The sequence below is a fragment of the Castor canadensis genome, chromosome 10 (assembly GCF_047511655.1).
Source record: "Castor canadensis chromosome 10, mCasCan1.hap1v2, whole genome shotgun sequence".
NCBI lineage: Eukaryota > Metazoa > Chordata > Mammalia > Rodentia > Castoridae > Castor > Castor canadensis.
This window is the reverse complement of record NC_133395.1, coordinates 134946645-134973971: the sequence shown is the minus strand read 5'-3', so window position 1 is coordinate 134973971 and position 27327 is coordinate 134946645. Positions and strand designations below refer to the sequence as shown.

Here is a 27327-nt window from a genome sequence, read left to right as displayed (position 1 = left end):
CTGTGTCTAGAACTTTTCCATTCTAAGCCCTGTTTTGACCTCCTGAATTCCGATTCTCTTCTGTTTGCTTTCTTCTTTTCCAGAATTGCACATTCAGTGGATACCACCAGGAATGCCTTTGTGGCTATTATTAACACTATATCACCCTTTAGGGTATTTCAAATCAGAACTCTCTTTGCTCCCACTGTGCCCTGAACACCCTTTCATTGAGGCAGTTTCTCAACTGGTCTACAATTATTGATTTCACTCAGACCACGGATGCACAACTGATTAGCAAAGTCCAACATATTTGTTTTGCTAGAATGCAACAAATATGTCACAAATATTTGTTAAATGGCCAAATGCCTACATCTGATGCTAGAAAGGACTGTCCACTTTTCTTAGAAGAGACATCAGGATGACTTGGATTCTTATGTCCCTTGTTTTCTGTAGGCTCTGATCATCATGGTGCTTGCACTGCTGATTCTTTGGGGGACTGCAGTGGTGTTGCATGCAGACTTACTTCCTGACAAAAAGTGTAAGGACCTTCTACTCAATTCAACAGTGTTTCTTTCTTTTTTTTTAAGGCACATTTTAAAAAATGATAGTATGATTTTCTCCTAAACTCACAATTAAGAAATTTTACAAAAGAAAATATTTACCCTTATCGGATTATAAACTCTTCAGATATGGTGTATTTTGAGAAAGTACTGTTGGCAGAATTTTAAATTTTATGCTGAAGAGAGAAATCTAATTCCAAATGTGCATGTATGGGCACCATGTAATAATGGTGGCACTGGTGGCCACATTTAGGAAATCCTTTCACACGAGGGATTGGTTAAGGAGGCCTCACAATAAATAATAAGAAACTTCCACTATCTTTCATCTTGCTGATTTAAAGATATGGTGCAGTGACAGAGTTTAAGAAAGGAAAACTGTCCTGTTGTCTGATCCAGCACTGTTTAATAGAGTTTTCTATGACAATGGTAATATTCTACCTTTGTATGGTCTGGTGCAGTAGCCACTATCCATATGGGACTATTGAGCACTAACTTTGAATTTAAATGGACACTGTCATGGACAGTGAAGGATGGACTGAGCCCTGCAAGTCCACATGTGGCAAGTGGAGGTGTGGAGGTGTGGAAGGTTCTGAAGGGTCAGTGGGGAAGACTGTCAACTTAGAAAGAGAGTAAATGAAGTCTCATGAAGCTGTGTCCAATATTGTCCTGATTTTGGTAAAAAAAATTTAAAAGTTATATAAATATATGCCCAGAAAAACTATATTAAAATATCACATTACTGTCATTCTCAGTAGTAAGACTGTAGGAAACTTTTATTTTCTTCTTTTTGTTCATCTGTGGTTTATGAAATTTCTACAATGAAGAGGTACTGATTTTTTAATTAAATGAAAGCTTTTATTTTGAAAGCAAAGCCAGAGTTGCCCACAAAGGGAAAAAAACTCATTCCTATCTATAAACACTTATATTATGTAATTTTTCTCTTTCGACTGTGACTCATAATAAAAACAAAATACACTTTACATAATGAGCCAGTTCATATATAAACACTCCATGTATAAATACATAGATATCTTCATGCAATGGAATCAGGATATTCATGAAGAGCTGTTATTATATTTGATGTACACTGGTATTTTCTCTATTTTTACCATATTACTAAGAAATACTACACAATTAATTTACACTAATGAAGGACTAGTCACAATTCAATAAATTAATAACAGTTTATTAATGGATAATGATCCTCAGTTTCAAAACTACAGTTATAATGAATAATGATGTCATAAAATGTTCATCTTTCAATAAAAACATGTACATTTGCAGGTAAACACTTAACAAAGATGAGTTAAAAACAATTCTAAGCTGGGGACTGGAGGCTCACATCTGTTAGGCTAGCTGCAGGAGGCTGAGATCAGGAGGATTGAGGTTTGAGGCCAGGCCAAGCAAAAAAGTTTTTAAGATCCCATCTCAATGGGAAAAAGCTGTGTGTAGGGCATGTGCCTGTCATTCCAGCAATAGCAGGAAGTATAAAATAGGAGAATGATTTTTCCAGGCCAGACTTGGCAAAAAGCAAGATTCTATCTACAAAATAAAGAGAGCAAAAAGGGCTGGAGCTCTTGCCTTGCAAACATGAAGCCCTAAGTTCAAACCCCAATATCACCAAAAAAAAAAAAAAAAGTAAATAAATAAAATAAAGAAAGAAACTTCTTCCAAAGTCATTTCAGTATTATGTATACTAATAGCCATAATAAAATATTATACTATACAATAAGATATTCTTAAAAAATTTAAGGGCTGGAGTCATAGTCCATAGGTAGAGCACTTGTTAGTGTGCACACACCCTAGGTTCAATCTGTAGCATCATAGAAAAAAACAAAAGCAAAAAGACATTTTCTTAAGTGTGTTTATCTATAATTAAGCATCATGTTCTTTTTTCTTTTAATCTATAGTTTTACTTCTTCCGCCTGTCAATTTTACCATTAAAGTTACTGGTTTAGCTCAAGTTCTTTTGAGTTGGAGCCCAAATCCTCATCAAGAGCAATGGAACGTTAACATAGAATATCGTGTGAAAATAAATGTCCCACAAGAAGAAGAAGTAAGTGTTTATCCTAATGGCAATCATTACTTAGGGTAAATATTCATTTTGACTGCATTTTCTTTATCAAATGAAATTTTCAGTAAAAAATAGACAATTACTAAAGGCTTCTTTTTACCAGTATGCATAGTGGTGAACTATCCTTATGGGATGCATTCAACAGCAGCACAGAATATTTTATCTTTGGGGAAATTCTTTCCCCTGAGAAAGGACATTTACTAACTTTTAAGTACAATGGATTAAATACTGGCTTTATATGTCTTCTAAAATGCAAAAGGAACAGAAGAGAGTAGCCTAGTAAAAATGGTAAGAGGGAAGGGTAAAGAGAGAATGCAGGTTCAAAGCCAGGATCATCCCCTTCCTGTGTTTGCTACTGTGGAACAATCACTTCACTTCTCAGAACTTCAGGTTTACTCCAGCAATGCATTGAAGCACCTACTACATATTAAGTGCATATAAAATCAAACTAAGGGAGAAGTGACTTGTATTAACCATTTCACAGTCAATATAGAATTTTAAACAATTTCATATCAAGAAATTACTTTTGGAGAGGAGACTGGCACTAGAGATGAGAATCAAAGGGAACCTGAGCCTTAATTGTATTATGTAGTTTGTTGTGGGAAGAATAAAGTGTTTATGTATCATTATGGAACTGTGTTATCAGGACAATTTTGTGTTTTCAGTTTTTCGTAAATGTTTCAATATATTTATGTCATTTCAATAGTAGAATCAAAGGCATATTTGATTAAAAATCATTCTTTTAAGGCTTTTTTCTCCATTACATATCGTGACTGATGGGTTTAATTTTTAGTATGAAACCAGGAAGACTGAAAGCAAATATGTGAGCCCCCTTCATCAAGGCTTCTCAGCAAGTGTGCAGAGCATTCTGCCAAGAGATGGTTCCTTCCTCACCAGCAGCAGCAGCAGCTGGGTTTCTGCTGAACTTCAAGCTCCACCTGGTAAAATAGACCACTGCAAGTCTAGTTTTCTATTTTAGACTTTGCAGAGTGGGAAGTAATAACAATTTGCTTCTCTTTAGTCAGTCATCAGTAACTGTGAATATTCTTTGATGTTATCCATGTCTGTGATTATTTCTTGTTTTCATAGGTCTTCCAATTCCACTGAACCCCAGCTAGAACACACATGGCCTCTATATTGGCCTTCAAGGGGAAAGCTAGCATTTCTGGTACACAGAGCTACCTGCACTTCTGGTAAACAGTTGAAAACAGACTCACACACATAAGCACAATAGGAGAAGAGAAGAGATGCCCGCCATCAGGCCCTGGGATATACAAGTGCCCTGGCTCACAGTTGTCTTGCTCAACTATGCCCACGAGTATTTTTCAGATCACTCTCTTGTCCACATCACTGGAGGAGGAGATCATCCCTCCTGTATTAGTCAGCTTTTTGTCCCTGTAACAAACACTGGAGATAATCAACTTATAAAGAGAAAAGGGTTGTTTTTTATTTCAGGGATGTGAGTCAATGGTCCCATTGCTTTTGGGCTAGGTGGTGAGGTAGCAGATCATAGGGGAAGAATATGGCAGAGAAAAACTGCTCACTTCATGCCAGGGAAGAAAAAGAGATGTGAAGACGAGGGTGGGGTCACACTATCTCCTTGGAGGGGACACCACCCAAAGACCAGAATACTTCCCAGAAGACCCTCACTCTGAAAGCATCCTCCACTTCCTAACAGCATCATGGGTTGGGGGACCAAGCTTTTAATGAAAGGGCTTTTGGGGACACTTATTCCAACCATAGTACTTCCTGAAGTGTACTTCAGGACTGAGAATAGAAAAGATCTTGTTTACTTGTAATATATTGCCTTGACCATGTGCCAACCAATTCACAATGGGCTTGTTACTGAGTAAGGGAACTAATTCAAGGTATGGCAGAGGTTACAAATATGGGTCATTATCATTTTACATTAAACTATTATTCCACCTCTGTGTAATGAATAACTGGACTCCTTTACATTAATTTTCTGAAATTCTAGTTATTCTGTGTACCCAATACAGTTCAATGCTAATGACATATCTTTTATGCCCTCATCCAAATAATTCCTTGGATGGGAACGGTGAGATAAGTTGACTTTAGGAACGCTAAACGGTACTTGGGCATGGACTATGTGGTTATATTTAGTATGTGGGCTTGCTCACACACACATTTGCACAGTCTGCCATCTGTATCCATGGTTTCCACATACATGGATTCAACTAACTGGATCAAAAATATTCTAAAACAAAAATATTGTGTCTGTACTGAGCAGGATCAGACATTTTTCCTGTCATCATTCCCTAAATGATACAGAATAGTTATTTACACAGAATTTACATTGTATTAGGTGTTCTAATCTGGAGATGATTTACAGTATAGGAGATGAGCATAGATCTTGTGAAATATGACATCATTTTCTATAAGAGACTTGAGCATCTGAACATTTTACTATGGAGGGGGCAAGTCCAGACACAGAGGGATGATATTTAACTGGATGCAATATGTGTATTACAAAGCAAACTGATTTTAGTCAGTCTTTCTGACTTTAACTTCTCTACAGATAATGGGAATCTCCTCCACTCCCTCTGTCTCCTTAAGGACACTAGGGACAGTAATAAAAAATCTACAGCTTACTTAAACTAACCTAAAAATACTTCTCCCATTCCCCAGAGCCCCCAGTTTGGTGGGTCCTCCTTCATCCCAGCCCTAAATATTTTCTTGCCTTTTCCAAGCAACCAGAGCAAGGCCAGGCTTTCTCACAGAGTTCTGAAGAGTAAGCAGTTAGCATGGTGACAAGAGGGCCTGAAATGAAAGAAGTCTTTCCACTCATATAACTTCAAGAAATCCTGGCTGAAAAAAATATAAAGGGGTTTCATTTATAATCTCAAGGTTTCCTTTGGGTCCTAGTATATTAGAAGGGACTTTAACAAGCTAATGCATACTGAGTCTCCAAAGTCCTGGTACTATTTTGCAGGACTGTCAAAACTCATTTTCTTTGGCACAGCAATCTATACAATTCATGAAACATGGATGTGAATGAATGACTCATACAATTTGAGATGGAAAGGGGCACTGGTGACCTTCCTTGGCCAACCCTCTCGTATGCAGTTGGAAAAACTGAGATTCAGAAGTAGTATGGGTCCATGTTTCACAGCTAGTTATTGATAAATGTGGTACTAGATACAAAGGTTGCTGGACACCAGTTTCTGAAAGACAGTGTGTGATACTGCACTTCAACTTTCCTGTGTGTACCTCACAAGCATAACATCCACACCTCAACCAAGCTCTTTGATGTCAGAACCTGGGACTTTCTAATTGTAGTTTTTTCCCTACACTGAGTTGGCCCTTTGCAAATTGGTTTCTATAAATAGGTGATAGTGGTTGCTTTTTGGTGATAGATGAGACAGTCACAATCACTACAGTCTCAACACAAGTACAACATTCAGAAGCTATCATAGCAATGTTTTGCTCTTTTCATTTTCAACTACCTAGGGTCTCCAGGAACCTCAATTGTGAATTTAACTTGTACCACAAACACTGCGATAGATAATTACACACACTTAAGGCTATACCAAGTTTCTCTTCGCTGCACCTGGCTTGCTGGCAAGGATGCCCCTGAGGATACTCAGTATTTCCTCTACTATAGGTTAGTATCTATTTTTACTTATGCAAATGAGTAGCTTCCTCTAGCCTTATAAAACTCATGAGTGTTCCAATTTAGATATGGCTCTCAGACCGAAGAATGCCAAGCATACAGCAAAGATGCACTGAACAGAAATACAGCGTGCTGGTTTCCTAGGACTTTTATCAAGAGCAAAGGACACGAGTGGCTTGTAGTGCATATTAATGGTTCAAGCAAGCATGCTGCAATCCAGCCCTACGATCAGCTGTTTGTTCCCTATACCATTGGTAAGACAAACTTATTCCCACTCTGAAATTACCGAGTCATAGATTCTCGGCATTGGAAGAGAAGTGACCACTTTTCTGGTGCTGTAACCTAACCATCCAACCCAGGGTAGAAGGCCAGTGGGACAGATTTCTCAACTTCAGCCCTACTGAAGCTTTTGGTTGAATAGCCCAGTGTTACAGGGGACTGTCCTGGACATGGAAGGGTGTTTAGCAGCATATCTAAGCCACCACCCATGAGATGCCAGTCATAACATCCTCTCCACTCCTTACCCCAAATTGTGAGCAAAACATGTCTCACACTGTCAAATGTTTCTTTGAAGGCAAAATTTCCCCAAGTTGAGAATGACTGAACCAGGAAAAAGGAACTCACTGCTTAAAAGAACCTATTTCATCTCTCACCAATCTCTGACTGGTTTTCTGAAATTTCTTCCCATGGGGTCTGTGGCGGGTAGATTATTTCCACCTAGAATATTCTGAGCCTTTTCCCCACAAGGTGGCCACTTAGCTGTCCAAAGGCAGGCTTTCAATCTCTCTGTCTCTCTCATGCACACAGTCCTCATGAATTCCTTTTAGAACCACTAGCCATTCTGGCCCATCTCTAAATGTTCTCCTTTTAACATTTTTTAATTTAATTTTTAAAAAATTTTTTCTTTTACTTATATGTGCATACAATGTTTGGGTCATTTCTCCCCCCTTCCCCCACCCCCTCCCTTAACCCCTTGCCCCCTCCATCTCCTCCCCACCCCCTCAATACCCAGCAGAAACTATTTTGCCCTTTTCTCTAATTTTGGTGAAGAGAGAGTATAAGCAATAATAGGAAGGACCAAGGGCTTTTGCTAGTTGAGATAAGAATAACTATACAGGGAGTTGACTTGAATTGCTTTCCTGTGCGTGTGTGTTACCTTCTAAATTAATTCTCGAACTAACCTTTTCTCTAGTTCCTGGTCCCTTTCTCCTATTGACCTCAGTCACTTTAAAGTATCTGCATTAGTTTCTCTGCATTGAGGACAACAAATGCTATCTAGTTTTTTGGGTGTCTTACCTATCTTCATACCTCCCTTGTGTGCTCTCGCTTTATCATGTGATCAAAGTCCAATCCCCTTGTTGTGTTTGCCCTTGATCTAATGTCCGCATATGAGGGAGAACATATGATTTTTCGTCTTTTGGGCCAGCTAACCTCACTCAGAATGATGTTCTCCAGTTCCATCCATTTACTTGCAAATGATAAGATTTCATTCTTCTTCATGGCTGCATAAAATTCCACTATGTATAAATACCACATTTTCTCTAAAAGTTCTTGAGTTCAATCAGTTCTCAGCTCTGAAGATATTATTCAAGGTTGTATTAATGAAATGCATCCAGAGCCTTCCACAGAGCATTACCAGTCATTAGCACCCAGTAGTTCCTTTGTGGGCTGTGGAACCAAGATGTCTGGGCTTGGGTCTGTGCTATTCTACTGGCTACCTAAGTGGCCTTTGATAACCTGGCCATTCCTCTGTGCCTCAGTCTTCTTACATGAAAAAACAAGGATGAGTGAATACTCCCTGAGAGGTTTTTGTGAGAATTAAGTGCTTAGAATGATGCCTGGAAGAAGTGTTCAATAAATACACTAAACTATTATTTAAAGGGCATGATTTGGCTTGTGACATATTTACATCAAATGGTGTATAACTTTGTTTAAAGAATCATAGCCCTTACTAAAGAGGTTATGCAATTCTCCTCAATAGTGTATTTCTTAGGCAACCTAAAACTGTCACTTTCATGAAAATAGGCAATAAAAGATGCTGAGGAGACCCAGGAAACAATGGTAATGTAAAAATGGATTTGACCTGGAGCAGACTACAGGAATTTATTCTGTTTTATGATTTACATTTTATTGCAGCCAATTCCTAGGATTACTAAAAGAAATAAGTACTTTCTTGATTGATATTTTTCTTCATAGAGAATGACTGACTCTGAAGTGGTCTCATTCTTAGCTTGTCCCTAGAATTCATTCATTATGAGATTAAAGTCACATAATCTAGGACCCTTACTTAGAAATAATTTCCACTCCCCTTATGTGGCCTTAAGACACCAAATAACTTCTAAGGAGGAAGAACTTTACAGATATAAGTAAACACAAGTGTAGCTCAATCCATCCTTTTTATGCACAAGAAAGCTGAAACTTCCCACTCTGCCCCACAAACCAAACCAAACCAAATAAAGCCAGACATCACATGCATGTATGGAAATATCACAAGAATTTTTCTCACCTTGTACAGTTAATATGTGCTAGGAAAAATAATTTTTTAAATCCCTGAGGCTCAGAAAAGGGGAATGATTTGTCCACCTACTGGCAAATGGTAAGTTCAGGTAATATTCTGTCCATGGTCAAGTTCATCCTAGCTTGGTCTAAGTAGAGATGATGGAGTGAGTCTTGCAATAAAGGCAGGGAATGCATTCAACCGATCACTTCCGCTTGGAATAGTAATCTCTGTACTTTACAAGAGGGGTCTCCTCTTAAACACTACAGTATAAGAGTCCAAAGGAAGCCACCAGCTTCCTGTGGCTTGTTGATCAGTTGATTAAGACCTGATTGTAAATCTTGAGAGGAGCAGATCTCAAAAATGCCTTGAGAAGTGTGGGCAGATTGGAGCTATCAGCCCCAATAACTGATTCTAAAGAAATGTCACTAACCTCTCATTCTCTAACCTAGATCAAGCAAATCCTCCAATGAATGTCACAGCTGAGCTAGAAGGAACTCGTCTATATATCCATTGGGAGAAACCAGTTTCTCCCTTTCCAACCCAGTGCTTTGATTATGAAGTGAAAATTTACAATGCAATGAATGGTTATTTTCAGGTAATTCTTCTGATCATTTAAATATTTGATGATAGATAACCATTTGGAAAACTTTTAAAAATTATCTCCAGGTGGTTGCTCTGGGTATAATTAAATACTAATAAAGTCAAAATTAAGTTTGATCTACTCCAGCTATTACAGAAGTAAGGCAAATCTTATAGGCCTTTCATTTTGAAATGACATACTTCTGGTAGAAATAATAGAAAGGTTTAGATGAAAACTCATTCATCCTAGTTTTGGTTAAAAAATAAAATTATGTAATTGTTATGGAAAACAGGAAGGCAAGTTTTCAAAAAAAATTACAAATAGAATTAACAAATGAGCTAACAATTGCTCTTGTAGGTATATCTACCAGAATATTCAAAACAGGGTCTCTAAGAGATGTTTAGTCACCCTTGATAGCATCATTCACAACAGCTCAAAGCTGGAAGGACTCAGTGTCTATTGATGAATAGATAAACAGATGAACAGAAGAACAAAATGTGACGTAGACATAAATGTGATATTAGCCTTTAAAAGATCATTCTGACACAGGCCACAACATGGGTGAACTCTGAAGATACCATGTTAAGTCAAATAAGTCAGTCACAAAAGACAAATATTCTATGATTCTACTTTTATGAGGTACTTAGAATCGTCAAACTCAAGAAATAGAAACTAGAATGATAGTTACCAGGGAATGTGAGGACAATAATGTGTTATTGTTTAATGGATCCAGTTTCAGGATTTTTTTGTTGCTTGCATGTTTGTTTGGTGGTGAAGATTGAACCCAGGGTGTCTCAAGTACTAAGTTGTGCCATTGAGCTACACTCCTAACCCAGAATATCAGTTTTACAAATGAAAAACATACTGAAGGCTGGTTGTAACACAATGTGACTAGATTTAACACTACTGACCTGTACACCTAGAAATGGTACAAATGGTATATTTTAAATTATACATGTCAAGCTTTGTTATGTTCATTTATCCCATATTCTATTTTATAATTATCTTTCCCATTTTCAGGAAACTAAGGCAAAAGGGATGATATAACTTGCTTATAGTCACAAAGGTAGAGAAAAAATAGAGAAGTTAGGATTCAAACTCATGTCTTGCTGATAAGCAAAGAAAATTCAATTTGATTTCACAAATATTTACAAATTAGCTCCTTGGTAGGAGACATATGAGGAAATAAGACCTTGTTTATGCAATGGGAGGGCACTATGGTGGACAGTCTTAGGGTTACCCTATCATAGCAAAGGCCAGTAGAGTTACAAAGGAGGGAGCAGGAAAACTGACCTTCTGGTGGCTCCACAGAGAGGAACTGAATAGAACCTAGAAGGATAAATAGAAACTAGTGAGAGAAAAGGAGAACAATTTCTTAGCCTGTGCTTCCCAAAATACCTACAGTAAAGGACTGGTTTTCTCTATAAGTTTTTAATTCATTACAGGTTGGTGCTTTTGTAAAATATAGTAAAAATAATGATTTGGTAGAAAAACAAATAGCCACAAATGTAAAATACAAGCCCACTGATCATGGGCTAGGATGTCACAACAATGTCAAATGTCTCTCAAACTTTCTAAACTGTAGTGTCAATATATGTATTTATCTTACTGCAGACCAATAATACACAGCTCCTAATCAATACCTGTCCATCAACCACACTTTGCCTAGCAGGGGTGGAAGGAAAAGGAGGAAGTCAAAGGCCTGAGATAGCATGGTTCCTTCAGCTAAGAGGCAGTAATTCAATTAACCTAGACATAAGGCCAACTCTGGAATTATAACTCTATTTTCTCACACTGGCATTTCTCCCAGAGTGGCTTTGTAAGAGTTTGTTAAAAAAATAAATAGCTTCTCATTTTAAATCATAATTATGGGCAATGGAAAGCACTGAAAGGTTTTGCATGATGGAGGACCTTATTTACAGAATAGGAAGATAATTTTGGTAGCAGAGTCAAAGCTTTAGGTGAGTATGAAGAGATCACGTGGACAAAGGGATATATGTTAATGGCTACTAAAATAATCCAAGAAAAAGACAACAGAAGCCTATCATGGTGGCATATGCCTATAATCTCAGCACTCAGGAGACTGAGACAGGAAAATTGCATGTTTGAAGTCTGAGCTACAAAGAGAGATACTGTCTCAAAGAAACGAAGAAAGGAACAAGGAAAAAGGAAGAAAAGAGGGAGGGAAGGAAGGAAAAAAGAAAATGAGAGCAAAAATGGGCATAAGCAGTGATCATGGGGTGGGCTGAATACCATGGAAACTGTGATACGGTTTAGTAATGTCACTTCAGAGAATGGAGGGACAAAGTGACAGGGATTATGCATGCTGGTAGAGGCTACTTCAGTTTTCCAATCTGAAACATCAATTGAGCTCAGATTGTATCACCTAGACTTCACAATGACCATTTTACATATTTTAGTTACAAGATAGTTTTCCCCTGAAGGGTAAATGCCAACACATCACTTTGATGGAGTCTGGAATAAATTAGTTAACATGTCCTATTGATTTTAAATTAACTGCTGAACAGTGAGTCATATTACCTACATATGACATCTCAAATTGGTAATTGGCATAATAATTTATATGCCTAGAGATTATTATAACGCTAATTCTTTCTCATTTAGGTGGAAAAAGTGTCAACCAATAAATTCATCTCAACGATTGATGATGTTTCTAACTATTCCATTCAAGTGAAAGCAGCAGTGAACTTTGGATGCAGAGAAAACGGGCTATGGAGTGAATGGAGTCAACCTATTTATGTTGGTGAGTCCGTCACAGGGAGAGCAGGCGATCCTGGAAAGTACACGTGTTTCACTCATGGGCCCTGAAATGCTTCTGAATCTCTCATATCCTTCTCCCACAGTCTACTGCCTTTCAACCACAGGCAGGTTTTCTAAGAAGTCATGAAACTCAAGGGTCCCATCTTCTCATTAGCACATGTCCTTCCCAGGCTTTGTCCTAGCTTTTGTTTTGTTTTGCTCGTAATTCCCACATTTTCCTGTTTCTACCTCAGTCCAAATTTTTAGGTTAAACTTTTTATGTTGAGATAATTGTAGATTCACAAGATGTTTTAACAAAAAGAGAGATCACCTTTTCCTTTCACCTAGTTTCCCCCAAGGGTAACATCTTTTAAAACTAAAGTACAATGTTATAACCAGAAATCTAGTATTCAAAATCTACCAATATTTTTCAGTCTATCAATTTTATATATACTTATTTGCATGTTTAGTCCTATGGAGTTGTAGAACATATGTAACCTCCTGTATCCATTATCTTTGTCAAATGCACAGTGGCCATCACCACAAGGAACCCACCAGCTGCCCTTTTATAAACTCTATCTGTCTCTCCCTCCTCCATCCCTAACTCCTAGAAACCAGTAATCTGTTCTCCATCTCAATAATTTTGCCATTATAGAAACAAATTCTGAATTCATACTGTTGTTTCCTTTCTTGAAGCTGATGCAAAAATTTAATAATCTTCAGGGTCCATGATATCTAGATCCATCCCTGAGCCTCCAGCAGTAACAGAGGATCTAAAGGTTCAGATGTCTTCTGGGCTCCTGTGTTGGTTCTGCAACCATTTTTGTTTAGGATCAAATTGACTAGTTTGCTTGGCAAGTAAAACCAGTATCTTATGTGGGACTGGGAGAGAGGAAGGGTAATGGTGATTACATGGAGACCCTGGATGAAGGGACACATTTGCAGGATAAAGGAGGGAACTACCTGTTTGCCTCCCCGATATTGTGAAATAGAACAACTGCAGCAAAACACAGGTATGGGTAGTTATTTGCCAAGCACTGTGCTGAATAATGATCTTGTAGTATCTTAGCTAATTGTGTCAGCAAACTGATTTTGCAGATGAGGAAATAGGTTTGGAAAGGTTAGGTAATTTGCTTAACTATCTGCATGGCCAGCAAGTGGTAGCCATGGCGCTCAGCCCCAGGTTAACTGAATTTAGCACCCAGTCTCTTAGCACTCTGACCATGGCAGGGTAGGCTCCTGCAAGCTGCAAAATGCTGAACAAATTCAAGACTTACAGACACAATCTCGGAAGCCAACTTTCTGATTATGCCTGGTTATGTTGCCTCTTATAAATCCTATGGGGGATTCTGTGACCATTTGAAGAGTACACTTAAGGAGAGAGTTTTTTGTTTCTTCGTTTTTTTCTTTTTGGTTATGGTACTGGAGTTTGAACTCAGGGCCTCAGGCTTGCTAGGCTGGCGCTCTACCACTTGAGCCATTCCACGAGTCCTTTTGCTTTAGTTTTTTTTCAGACAGTCTTGTAAAAACACAAGACTTGTGGCTGGCCCAGACCAGCCTTGGATTTTGATGCTGCTATCTCTGCTTCCAAAGTAACTGGGATTATAGACCTGCACAACTACACCCAGCAAAAAGAGATTTCTTTTAAGCACATGCTGAAATTTTGTAGTTAAGTAATCCAGTTATTTAAGATACTGGGTGAATCTCAGTAAATTCTTGGGCACTGGCCCATTAGCCCATGTAATATGAGTCAGATCTGAAGCCTATCAGGTGGAGTTCCATGGAAGACTGACAGGAAGAAAGGCCCAAGGAATGAATGTTGTGAGTCTGCAGGGGGCAGGTCAAGTTGATGTGCTCAGTTCCCAAGCATAGGAGAATGGTGCCCCCTAGAGTTGTGCAACACTCAACTAACACAGCCTTATGCAGTGGACCTGACAAAACTCAGGGACTCAGAGAAGCAGTACTAGCCTTCCTGTGGAGAGGGAACTGAAAGGGGGGTAAAAGGAACTGAGAATCAGCCAAATCCACCTACTTCACAATTCTGCTGAGGCTGACCTTCCCTTCCTTCCGCCTCTCCAGTTCGACATGCAACCTAATTTAACTGACCCAGCCCACACAGGACTTCCTTCACCCTGCTTCATTTGCACAGATAAAATTCACTCTGTACCCCAAGAGGGAAACAAATAGAAGTAGCATTAATCAGCCTCTGGGAATTTTTAACAATGTCCTGCACTAGATGCATAATTTTTATACTTGTGCTCAGTGGATTCCTTTCTAAAAATGCTTTATGTTATTCCCCAAGAGCACAAAACTCATTGGCTCATTGATATTTATAACTATTTTTCCAACATGACTACAGCTTCAGAGATTTTTAAGTGCTGCCCAAGGGACCTCAAACCAACATGGTGGACACCAAGGTTGAATTCTGGCTAAGAAACCACTTGTGTGTTGTGAGTGCTTCAGATCTGAAGCCATAGTCAAATGTTGACTGTAGAGAGTTAAGAGACAATCATAAGATAAATCAAGAGATCCAGGTTTTACTCATTGGCTCTGTCAATGTCTACTTCTTATTTTTTGTTTTAAAATTTTTTGGCAGTATTGAGTTCAGGGTTTGAATCCAGGGCCTTGTGCTTGCTAGGCAGGTGCTCTACCATTTGAATCATGCCACCAGATTTTTTTGTTTTTTTTATTTTTCTAATAGGGTCTCACTTTTTTTTCCCCCGGACTGGTCTGGACTATGAGCCTCCTATTTGTACTTCCCAGGAAGCTGGGGTGACAGGTCCATTCTATCATGTCCATCTTTTATTGGTTAAAATGGGGTCTCAAAAACTGTTTGTCTAGGTGGGCCTTGAACAGAGATCCTCCTGTCTCTACCTCTTGAGTAGCTAGGATTACAGATGTGTGTCACTGCACCTGGCTTGGTAATGTTTACTTCTGTGACTCAAGTTAGAGCAAAAAAACATATTTCCTGAGCCAACTTTTCAGAGACCACTTACAAAGAGTTGAGAAGGATTCTGAGGTTAAATTTAGGTTGTCAGAGGAGGATGCTCTCCTGCCACCACAGATGCCAGGATTTTGCAGCCCTGTCCTAACCTACCACATCTAACTTTTCTGGGCATCTGTTTCCTCACCTGTAAATGTCACCACACCCTCATGGTTGCCTCCAGCTGCCATTCACATTCTTCTACTCTGTATCACCCCTTACATTCACCCAAGAGTGAAATTGTGATCCATTCTGAGAGCTTATTTTAAGCTTGTTTTTCATTTTTTATTCGCTCTTTGCATTAGAGCTCTCTGCCATTATTTCCTGGATCACAGCTTGCTTGTGTGGATCTGACCATGGTTGCAGTTTCCTCCCAGGTGTACCTCATTGCCATCAACTATGGCAAATCTCATCTCATTTACTGCCACCCATTTCATGAAGACGAGCTGATTAATATTAGTACTTACCTTATAAATCTGTCCTTTCTGGAATTTACTCCCCTGCTCAGTTTAGGCTCATTAGTGAATTTAATCAATGCAGACTTTCTGTTTTCATCAAGATGATTAATAAACATAATAGGAAGTCCAAACCCCTCAGGGACATTTTGCCTGGCTCTTCCTTACCCCTTGAGATTGCAGCAATAATTATGCTCAATTTAACTTCTATCGGGCAATTTTGTCACTACATTCATTTCCTTTAGCCTCTTCCTTCTCTCCTACATTGCCAAATAAATGGTACCCCAGAGCCCTCCTCTTCTATTTTCACTCCCAGGCCCAACTCAAATATCTCCCCTTCCTTTGATATTAAGTTCACACCTTTATTTTAATTAAGGTAAGGAAAGAGAAGCCCAGAGATATTAAATGGCTCAATAGTTGTCAAACAGCCAAGAAATAGCTATCAGTGTATAATTTTCTCAAATAGGTGACTTATGAGTCAATTAGCAAATTAGAATAGATTCAGTTAACGAATTAACCCATTATAGCCCAAGGTTATTTCATGAAGGATGAGATGTATGGTAAGGTTGATGAGATAGGGGCTGGTGTGTGTAGGGGGAGTTGCTTCCCTCAGGCTAGCAAGGTCCCTGGTCAGCTGGAGTCACAGGGGATGCAGTCAGTGGGTCCAGCCACTGGCAGTCTCTGCTCTGAACTGTGCCATCTGTTCTAGAGTTTCCCAGAGCATAGATTTTTTTTTTCTTTGAAGAAATGGAAGTAGTAGTCTTATTTTATCTGTACTCATTATCGGCTGTTCTTCATCAAGTGACTTCTCTGTCTTAAGAGCTGACTTCCCAATTTTCACAAGTCTTTCTCCTTTTCTACCTTTCTTAACTTCCCGATTCTTCTGTCCTTTCTTTATCTTTGCTATCTCCTGTTTACTGAAAACTTTTGTTTCCTGATTCTGGTCTTAGTGAAGCATTTTGTTTTCTACATTCTTTCACTTTTCCTCCCCTTCCAAGACTCTCAAAGCCAAGTGTGAAACGAGTAATTATGAAAATAAATATTCCCACAGTTCATCCTTCCCCCCTGGAAATTCAAGTGTTTTTTTTTTTCTTTTATTCATATATGCATACAATGTTTGGGTCATTTCTCCCCCCTTCCCCCTGCCCCCTCCCTCTCCGCTCCTACCCCCTCGCAAGTGTTGGGTGTGTTTTTTTGCAGCTGTATCCTTTGTCAGGCTCAGAGCTACTTCTCAGTCACAGGTTGCATCCAAAATCAGAGGAATTGCCCCTCAAACAAACATTGGTCTTTTGTGTTAACCTACTGACAGTGAAAGTTGTTTTTTTTTAAAGCTTTCTTCAGGCTTGATGTGTGTGACACTTGCCCCCAGGTAGTAGAGCAAGATTCCCCAGGTTTTCAGACCACTCACCCTGAGGTCACAGCTGACAGGGTGCCTGCAGTCTCCCAGGGCATCTCCTTCAGCAACCAGGAACATTACTCATGGGAAATTCTGGACTTCACTTTCCTGTCTCAGTTTTAGCTGACATGGGGCATTCTCAGAGATGCATGACAAAATCTAGAATCACTTTAGTATTTAAGGAAATAGGTTGAAGAAGAAAAACCAGTGTGGCATGTAGGAGTTTAGGCTGGGATGGAAGGAAAGCCATCTGTGGAGGAAAAACACCTATGCCTTTTTCCTTTCTCTTAAAGATCATGACTGGTGTGAAGGAACCCCAGACCTCTACCAGAACCAAAAACTGATGGGATGAGGGTGGGGGAAGGGAGTCACCTCTGAGACCATTAAGTGCATCAGTGTATCTCCTTCATTTTCCACTTTGTTTGCCATTGTACCCAAGGTCCTGGAATTCCAGACCCATGCTCCTCTTACTTCTGTGCCTCTTTCTCTCCCTGTTCTCTCTCTCTCTCTCTCTGTCTCTCTTTCTTTCTCTCTCTTCCACACACACCAGCATCGTCTTTTTAAATTCTCACACTGATGAGATGGAAGAAAGGGAAGAAGAAAGGAAAACAAGCCTTTCAAAAGAATTTTGCAGGACTGGAGATGTGGCTTGTGGAGATGCAAGCATGAAACCCTAAGTTCAAACCCCAGTCCCAACAAAAAAGAAAAAAGAAGATCAACATCTTCTTTCAAAAGAATTTTGTAAATTGGAAAGCTGGAAGATAGGAGGCTCTGGGTCAACACAGTGGCCAAAGTTTCCTGGAAAGTAAAACCAGGTAACCCAGTAACAAATGAAATCCCATTACACTACCAGAGACTTGGAGCTGTGATTCTGGGTTTTTCTTTGCAAATGGGGTATCTTGGGTGGGTAATTATTGCAGTGGGCTTGGTGAAACCACTTCCTTTTATCCAGACTCCTGTGGTTTAAAGGCTGGTTCGACCCTGCCATGTAGCTCCACCATTTTTCCAGCAGTTCCCACCTTTAGGGTCCCATTACACCACCCTAAAGGAGGGACAGCAGAGAGCTTTCAGATTTTGTCCCCATATGCCAGGAGAAAGGAGTTCCCACCGTGTTTCCAGGCATGGCCACCTCTATTGGTGTTCACATCACCCCTCCATATATAAATTCTGTCTCAGGATGGGGTCTGGCAGGTGAGACTCTAACGGACCTTGCCCTGGCAAGTTCACTTACACTAATGCATCTGCACAAACATGACTTTACGAATTGTGCATATGACAAAACAGATGCAGATAGGTGAAGGATCTGCCCAAAGTCACACAACTGGTAAGTGGTGGTGTAGGTCTGGAACCCAGTGTTAGGATTGGTTCCACACCTGTGTTCTATAATGCTCCACTGCCTTGTTGGTTATTATTCCATCCTGGGAGACTGAGGCAAGAGGACAGGCTGTGCTTGAGAAGCAAGGACTGAGGGCTCTGAAACAGGAGTCTCTGCAAACTCTTGACCTCTAACTAGGCCAAGCAATGTGGACATTTTCACTGGCCTTTCAGGGTACGCCTGTCTAAATGCTCCTCTCGAAGTTGTCCAGGACATTCATTTCAATTCAGATTCTTCAGGGCTGGAACTACCTATGCCTTATGGCTTTCTTCCCTAATAGCTGCAGTATTTGGTGTTTGTCTCCCTGACTCTGCATTTTCAAGGATTCTGATAGCACTTCAATATTGGTCTTGCTTTGAGGATTTAGGGCAATTATCCTGACATCTTGGCTCTGACACAGCGTATTTAATCCTAACCATAACCATAATAAGTATTAATTGAGCACCGACTGTGTCCTGGAGCTGTGCTAAGCACTTTGCGTGAATTAACACATCTGCAACTTAACCCTGTTGCAAAGCTGGAAGCAGGTACCCTGCTCAAGGTCACCTCAACAGCAAGAGGCAGAACTAGGACAAAACCTTGATACCCTTTGCTGCTCACTTCTATGTGATGTCTGAACCCTCTGTAGCTAGTGAGCCATTGCTTTGGCAGGTAGACAGATTAGGCTCCACAGCTCCTCCCAGGGAAGAGCGTTTGTGGGAGGTGCAGAATGCGCGGAAACCTTGTGTGGTGGAAGAAGCAGTACCATGAACAGCACCCCACCCTGCTCCTTCCAGTCCAGGCCCAGTGGGGGGTGGCGGGGGCTATGCAGATAACCAGCACTGCAGTCGGTCAGGCATCCGGTCACTTCCAAGCATCCACAAGCCATGTACAACCTGCGGCACACAGTTCAGGGCTCCACTGGCTCTCCATACTTGGCTCCCCTGGGCCCTGTTTTGCCAGGTGAACACAGTTTTGTGCATTTTCCAGTGAATCTTGGACTATTCTACATGTTGTTCACTCAAGCTGCATTTTGTTGCCCCTGCATTTTTGGGCTTCCTAAACTGGGAATAGCCCACAGTCCGTTTGACAGCTTGGCTTGGCAAGCTCAGCCACACAAAAGGTTTGCTTTTGACTTTCACTTGCCTTGGGAACCCCTTCATGAATGCCACTGCAGCTTCAGCCTTCACCCAAGGAAAGCCACAGAAAGCTAGTTAAACCTTGTATCACAGATCACCCTATTTATGTCCTCTCAATCACCCAGCCCTGTTGGTGCCATTTGACTTCTCCCAACAGCCATTGGTATTAAAAACACAGCAGGCTTGCTTTATTAAAAGACTCATCAATTTACTAATTAGCTCTTTTCCCTGGCATCATACTGTTGAATCTGGAATCAGATTCAAAATCAATATAGAAGCATAGAAAGTTCATACTTATGTGAACATTTAAGGTGGAAGAGGCCTCCAAATCAAATCTACCTCCCAAGAGCTATTAGTCTTAACTATATAGAGCTTAGGGGGTTGCAGTACCAAGAGGGAAGTGATTTGACAAGGTTCTCAAGGCAGCCAGTGGCAGAGCAGGGACCAAGCTGGTACACACCTGGAGACTTCCTGGCCTCTCTGTTGCCATCATCACAACCCAGCCTGTGTATATCCCAGGGCTTAAACCATCAGAATTCTCATCTGTTGGCTTATTTGCAAGGTCAACTGGCTGTGATGGCAAAAACAATTGAAACTGAGGTCACCAGAAACCAGACAGCTGTGTTCCCCCAATGCTGTAAGCGGGTGAGATCGGCAGAGGACCCAGAAATGAGGTGAACAGTCTGGAGGTCTTCTCCTTAGGATAGGTTGTGTGGCTTTCTCTGTCAAAAGTCATCTCTGCATAACAAATCAAAGTGTCCACCAAGTTTTAAAAATTTTTAATTTTATTTTTATATTATTGATACACTGAGGGTACATTGTGACATTTACAAACCACTAATTTCTTAACAAGAAATATCTGTGGCTCACTTTTAATGGCAGACAAGGTGTCTTCCTTGAGTTATAGAAAGATTCAAATTGCCTGGAGCTATTTTGGCAGGGTGGGTGCTGGGATTTGAACTCATGGCTTTGTACTTGCTAGGCAGGTGCTCTTCCACTTGAGCCATTCACAAGTCCTTTTTTGGGTTGGGAATTTTCAAGGCAGAGTCTTTCGAACTATTTGCCCAGGCTAGCCTCAAACCTCCATCCTCCTGATCTCTGCCTCCTGAGTAGCTAGGACTACAGGCATGAGCCACCAGTGACCACTTGCCTGGAAATTTTTTTTATTTCCTCCGAGTGCAGGGATCAAACTCAGAAAAAAATCTCCAAGGTCATAGAATCAAAAATTCAAATTTAGGATGTATGAATGCATCTCCCAACTGAAATGCTTAACCATTTTTTTCCTAAAGTATAGATGTTGTCCAGGACCTGTTTTCTTGTTCTTCTACAGTGAAACTAAAGTAAGAGTTTTCTTGAATTCATGACTTATTCTCAATAATTTTTGGAATTGGTAGATAATTGAATAGTAGATAATTTACAAGTGATTTCCATTCATCCATGAGTACATGAAAGCTTTTCCTTGCACCAAATTTACCCGAGGCTCACCGTGCTAATCTTGGTGTGAGTTTTGCTCTCACCTGGCTCTATGAGAGCCGCTGCTGGAGAAGCCAGGGCAGCAGAAATGATTCATCTGCCAACGTCCTCCATACACTGACATTGACTCTGCTTTCCAAGGCGTACCTAATATGCATCGATAACTTTTTTTGATTGAATGAAATCAGTTGCTTCTATATTTTGGCTAATTCAGGGAGAATCTTCACTTATCAAAGTGAGAGGTGAAGTGAATAACCAGAGAGTGGTTTAACTGAAAGGATTTTTGTAATCATGGTCAGAAGAAAACGGTACTGTTATCGGACCTTGGCATATCAGGCTGTGAGTATTGCACAATATGGGCCACAAACGTGACAAAGTGTGTGACCCTGATAATATTTACGACACAACTTGTTTCTGCAAGACCCAAAGTTTTTCTGTCTCTGTAACTTAGTTGTAAACAGGACTTCTTTTTGTCTGTTTTGCTGACATAATTGCTGTTGAATCCACATCCATATTTGACTGTGGAGTTTCTGACTGTACTTATTAGGGTACTTGCACAGCAGTTAAGAGCATACAATAGTTAATTTCAGAGATGGGGACATAAAGCAGGCTGTATCTCTTATTCAGGAAATCAGACCAGGAAATAAATGGGCAGTATTTGATTCATCCACATCAGTTGATGCCACTTGTTCTTCATATTAGCTATGAGAAAGTGTGTAAAAATAAGGTTTAACAGACGCTCAGTTCCAGCCCAAAAAATTGAACATGAATCCTAGAACCACGGAGAATCAGTTGGATTTGGAAAAATAAGAGGTTTGCCTCTCTGAGGGTCTGTTTTCTTTTTGCAAAGTGTGGCTAATGCCTATTTATAATGCACATACACATATTTCAAAATTAAACTTTTCAACAGTATACTCATGGGTTTTGTATTGTTTTATATTTTTGTGGTACTGGGGATTAAACCTAGGGACTCCTGCATGGCTAGGCAAGTAACTCTACCTCTGAGCCTCATAGGTTTTTAACGCAACAATTCAGTCCCATTTTGAGCCTAGGGGGCAATGAGGGGAATGACAGTTTGCACAACAGCTATTTTCAATTAAATAAGGGATCTGGAAACTTAGCTCTGACACCTTGGACACAATTCAACAGGGCTTCCCTACAGTGAATAACATCCTGCTACAAAGGCGATGATGCAGGAGAGTTCTTGATGACAAAGAAATGCTTAGAATAAGTTAGGTGAAGCCCCAGCATGTGCAGAATTTCCTGAGTTTTGCAGGTTGGAGAGAGTGGACCAGGATTTCTGTGTCAGGTAAGGGGTAGACTGGTGGGCCAGTCCTGGGCTTGCATCCCCTACTGATGAGTTGAGTATCCTCTGCTCCACTTTCTCCATTTGTACAGTTAGAATAACAGGCTCATCTGAGAATTAACATGTCTGGGCACTCAAAAAAGTATATATAAAAACACATGTAAAAAACCAAACTCCTAGTTACTTCTGAGAACAGCTGACTTTTAAAAATACTTTACTACAACTTTCAAACTTCCAGACATGAATATGCATTATTTTTCTAAAATCAGTTTTGTTAAAGGTCCATGTATGTGAAATGACAAAGCCCTGGACCAAATGAGTGACACTAGAAAAGGCACAGGCTGGAGAGGGAGCTGAAGGAGCCTGTGCTCCAGCTTCCCTAGTTTGAGGTGAGCCAATCAAGGACCAGTACAACCACCTTGGTAGCAAGGTGGACTTGGAACCCAGGTCTCCAGACTAAGCAAGGATGGTTGCCAGAGACAAAGGTGGGCAGCTTATTCATTTAGGACTAGGTACACACCTGATGCTGTGACACCAGGAAAAGGGCAGCAGCTATAAGGAATGGGAAGAATCAAGGTGATTTCAAGGATCTAGGTTTGAGGGGTTGGAAGAGCAGGGACTGAAATGGGGAAGTCAGTGAGGGAAGTAGTTTTGATGCCAAGAAGAGCATGAGTCTGGTTTTGACTGTGGTCAGCTTTGCAAAACACTCAAGTAGGTTCTGTCTATGGGCAGTTTATGATCTAGACCTGGAGCTATGTGTCAGGGAAGGGAGAAGAGCTTGTGGAGTTAGAAGATGAAGATGTGGTGAGAAAACTTTAATGTTCAAAGAACAAACTGCAGTGAGAACTACCAGAGTCAAGAGAGGAGCTGAGAAGGCCAGTTGAAATTTACAAAGGGAGATGGAAACGCTAGGGAAGAAAGGGAACATGTGTGTCAAAGAGTCAGTTCTGTTTCATGATGAGTTCAGTCAGTAAAGGTGGACTCAACTGTCAACATCTGAAATTCAGGAAGGAGATCAGGAAAAATAAAGTTGGGAAAAGAAACCAAGAATCTTTTTGGACTGTGATTTAAAGAACACTTTCAGAGGAGGGAAAACAAAGCAGCCTGAATCCCTCATTCAGGAAATTAGACGAAAGCAAGAAGGTATTTAATGATAGGTGGGGGATTTGGCTGAGCAAAGCCATGGATTATTTAAGATAAAGGAATCTATCTATTGATATTTGAAAGCAGAAGGGAAGAGATGAAGAGGAGATTAAAGCTTTGGGGAGGCAGAAAAGTAACCTAAATAAGAGTGCCCAGGAGGCAACAAAGCAAGAGATGAGGCAGGGGAGGCATCACTAGCACTAAATCCAGACATCTCCTCTTGACACTTGAATGTTTGGAGGATTTAAGCATTTTGGAGTTTTTTCTTTCTTTCTTTCTTTCTTTTTTTTTTTTTTTTTGAAGTCTTAGGCTATTCACAAGGGCTGGAAATTTCCACTCATATGCATTTCTTGTTTTGTAGAAGAAACCATGAATAAAGAGCCAGAGGATTGGAATCTTTTTCTCCTGGTGTAGTGTGCTTTGAACTTCACCACAGAACTTAGCATAGCATCATAATAACTTGTACAGCACCAAACAACTAATGGGATCCTAATAAACATTTGTGAAATGAATAAAGGAATGAATGAAGGAGCAGTTTCTTCTAAGGAGACTACATAGTTCTGTATTCAAGGAAAGAACTCAGAGTTTGCATTAGTCTCTGAAAGCAAATTAGGGAGTTTAGCACTACTTCTTTAAACACAATTTAGTGAATGACCTTGGATTTTTCTTGAATGTATTCCCAGTACCTTAAAAACAAACATCAACAGAAAACCTCATACACCCCAAAGCTATCATTGAACTATAGAAGAACTGCTCCATTGAACATAGGTCAGGAACAAACTTAAAGAATAGAGTGGCATGCACAAACACTTCTGTACTGACAATTGACAGTTTTCGTCTACTTTCCTATCTGTGAAATGGTAATCATAGAGGGGAGTTGGGGATAATTAAGATCAGAAAGCTCATCTTATAGACTCTGATGCTGCCTGTGTTGCAAACTATGAGTATTTTCTTATCCTTCCCTCCAAAATTTCCATTTCCACCTTGGTAAAAATAATTTTACTGTAATGCAATCCATTTTTTAACAGCCTTATGTTTTTGTGGCTTTTCCATTTAAAAATCTCACTAGTTACCCTGAGCAGAATCCAGGTGGCACAGTACAAGGAATGGACTCCAAAATATTTGCTGATTGAATTATTAATGCTTGAAGACTAAAAGTGACCTCATGGGGATGAGTCCACCCTATTGGCTTTATGATAGGGATATCATCCTCTTTAACAGATGAGAAATCTAAGGCTCAGGAAGGTTAAGCTACATACCTAGCGTTACCCAGTGCCTGTGACTCAAACCAAAGCTTTCTGGTGCCCAACCCTCATCATTTCTTTCCTCTGTCCCTGATTCTAACACTAATACTTTCTTTCTCTCTTTTCACCCATCAGGAAAGGATGAGCAGAAGCACTTGGCAGAATGGCTTCTCATTGTGCTCACAGCAGCCATCTGTTTCCTCTTGTTAATTCTCTCATTCGCCTGCAGAATGTAAGTGTTTGTTGCAGGGAGTTGCTTCTAGCTGGGTCTCAGTATTGCATTTTCAAGACAGAGGGTTCTTGTTATCAGGTGGAATTTACAGTACTTCTGTTTCTGGATGGTCTTTCTAAAGTAAATGAACACCAGATCAAAAGTGAGAAACATCAGTTCATGATGGACAGAAACTAGTCAAAGTGTAGCACACCTCCTTCTCAAATTTTGACAACCTATTCATTTCTGAGGGGCTTTCCCTTTGTATTCTTTTGATTTCTTCACAGACCCTTGCTTGTCTTTGTGAAGCCACCAAGATGGGCTTTTTAATACCTCAGGTATAAGAAGGCTGAGATCACCACAATGCTCCCACATTATGGCCTAAATAATCAAGTACCAACTTCCTACCTGCTACTCAGTCACCTGAGCCGAGTGACTGATCGTTCTTAGGACAAACACAGGTTCTAGAAATGCCCTGCAGGTCTGGTATTCTGTCTTGTGGCCTGCAAATGGCCTCATAATTACTCTTCCTCCATTTTAGCATCCAGTAAAGCAAAGTACCCTTCAGGACACTTTAGAACATGTTCTATCTTGTCTCCTTCACAATTTAGGAAAAACCTTTCATATTAAATAGCAGTATTTATTTAATTTTATTTTATTATTATAGGTGCTATACTCAGATGACACCAGTGGGTTGGTGGGATGGCAGTTCAAAGGAAGGGAAAGGAGAGAAGGGAACCTCTGTGAGTTAGCAAAGTTGAGGATGGACTGTTATAATAAGCATTGAATGTTATAACCAGCAAGGTGCCTCACACTGGACATTTATGGTCCATCTTCAGAAATATGGCCTGGCAATGGGCACAGATGTTAAGTTACTACTTTATCTTTCTTGGATGACTCAGAACCCACACCACAGCCTTGCAGTATGCCAAGGTCCTCAACTAGCATTATGATGTAGTATTTGTAAGTATTGATGAATAATGATTTTTAAATTTATGAAACAGCTAGTTGTAGAGGTAACTAGATCCATTTTTAAAGTAGGTGTTTAGGGACAGAAAAGATGGTTATGCATACTTGATTTCTTCCCTCACTCTGTTTTCAGGTGTCACTTATGGACCAAGTTGTTTCCTCCAGTTCCAGAACCAAAAAACAACCTCAAAGATCTCTTTGTGACTACCAACTATGAGGTAAAATTGAAATTCCTTATGTCCCAAGTGGCTGGGGTTAAGTTCCCAAGAACTCTCATTGGGTTCTCGGTTCTCTACTAGAAGACCAGGAGACTTCCTGTTACTTCAGTGGTTCTGCTCCTGGGCTGATCTGCAGAGTTACATTCCCTACAGTCTCTGTATATTGGAAAAGTCGTAATCAGTGATGCATGCCTTCATCAGTCAAACCTTAATTTTAATTTCATACCCACCATCTCTCTACTGACCTCGGGCAATCCCTGCAGCCCTAGGAATCTTGACTGCCTTTTCTGTAGTGAGAGGCATGGGTGAGATTGTCCAATGTTCTGCTAAATGCTAATGTTTTAAGATTGTTTCTGCACAAGTGCCCTAATCAATAAAGACTGCTCAGGGGGAATTCAGTTCCTTAGTAAACAAAACCACAGGGAAGGCAAGTGATTCTTCCCAACATGCATTTTCATGCTTTCTGGAGCCCTTGGCTTAACCAAATGGTCATTTACCTATAACAATCCAATCTTTCCAGCTTCACTCATTGAAAACATTATCCTTTCCCTCATGATTGTCTTGACATCTTTCTTAGAATTTTTTGGTCTCTATATAGGTGACTCTATTGCTAAACTCTCTCTTTGCTTTCAATGATCTCTTCAATGATCTTTATGGCAAAAACAGTATTGTCATGATTATTACAGTTATAGTGTAAACTTTGAGACCAGATAGAGCGAGGCCTCCAAAAGTGACCTTTTCCCTCAAAGTTGTTTTGATTTTCCTAAGTATTTTGATTATCAGAAATTTTACAACCAGATTGTCATTTCCTACCAAAAAAAGACAGCTGGAATTTTGAGTTGGATTGTTGAATGATTGATTAATTTGGGGAAAAAGTGATGCCATAACAATACTGACTCTTCCAGTGTGCAGACGCAGCATATTGGTCCATACATTTATGTTTTCTTTCATTTTTGTCAGCAGTGTTTTGTCATTTTCAGTGTACAGTTATTTCACATGTCAATTTTATCCTTATGTTGAATGGCTATTTATATCAGAGGTCAGAAAAATTTTTCTGAAAGAGGCAGATAACAAATATTTCAGGAATAGTTTTTGTCACTGCAGTGTGAAAGCATCAATAGAAAATGTACTAATGGATGACCATGGCTGCATTTCAATAAAACTTTATTTACAGAAACAGGGGACAAGCTAGATTTGGATGTAATTTGCTGACCCCTGATTTAGATTAGGTGATTTTCTTAACAAATTTAGGTCTCTCTCTAACATAATGAGATGAATAATATGGTGAGGGAAAGGAAAGGGTTGATGGAAAAGTCACCAAAATGATGAATTTCAAAAATCTGGGTCTT

The 27327-nt window shown here is 39.9% G+C and overlaps 1 protein-coding gene across 1 annotated transcript in view; it reads left to right on the top strand.

The window, feature by feature from the left end:
* Nucleotides 1-27327, top strand: part of Il5ra (interleukin 5 receptor subunit alpha) — a 37865-nt gene that overhangs the window by 5235 nt on the left and 5303 nt on the right. Inside the window, exons 2-10 of the mRNA XM_074044277.1 lie at nucleotides 433-517; nucleotides 2450-2595; nucleotides 3407-3554; nucleotides 6085-6238; nucleotides 6314-6501; nucleotides 9197-9342; nucleotides 11953-12091; nucleotides 24716-24812; nucleotides 25894-25978. Coding sequence (XP_073900378.1) covers nucleotides 445-517; nucleotides 2450-2595; nucleotides 3407-3554; nucleotides 6085-6238; nucleotides 6314-6501; nucleotides 9197-9342; nucleotides 11953-12091; nucleotides 24716-24812; nucleotides 25894-25978 — 1176 coding nt within the window. The 5' untranslated portion in view covers nucleotides 433-444. The remainder of the gene's footprint in view (nucleotides 1-432; nucleotides 518-2449; nucleotides 2596-3406; nucleotides 3555-6084; nucleotides 6239-6313; nucleotides 6502-9196; nucleotides 9343-11952; nucleotides 12092-24715; nucleotides 24813-25893; nucleotides 25979-27327) is intronic.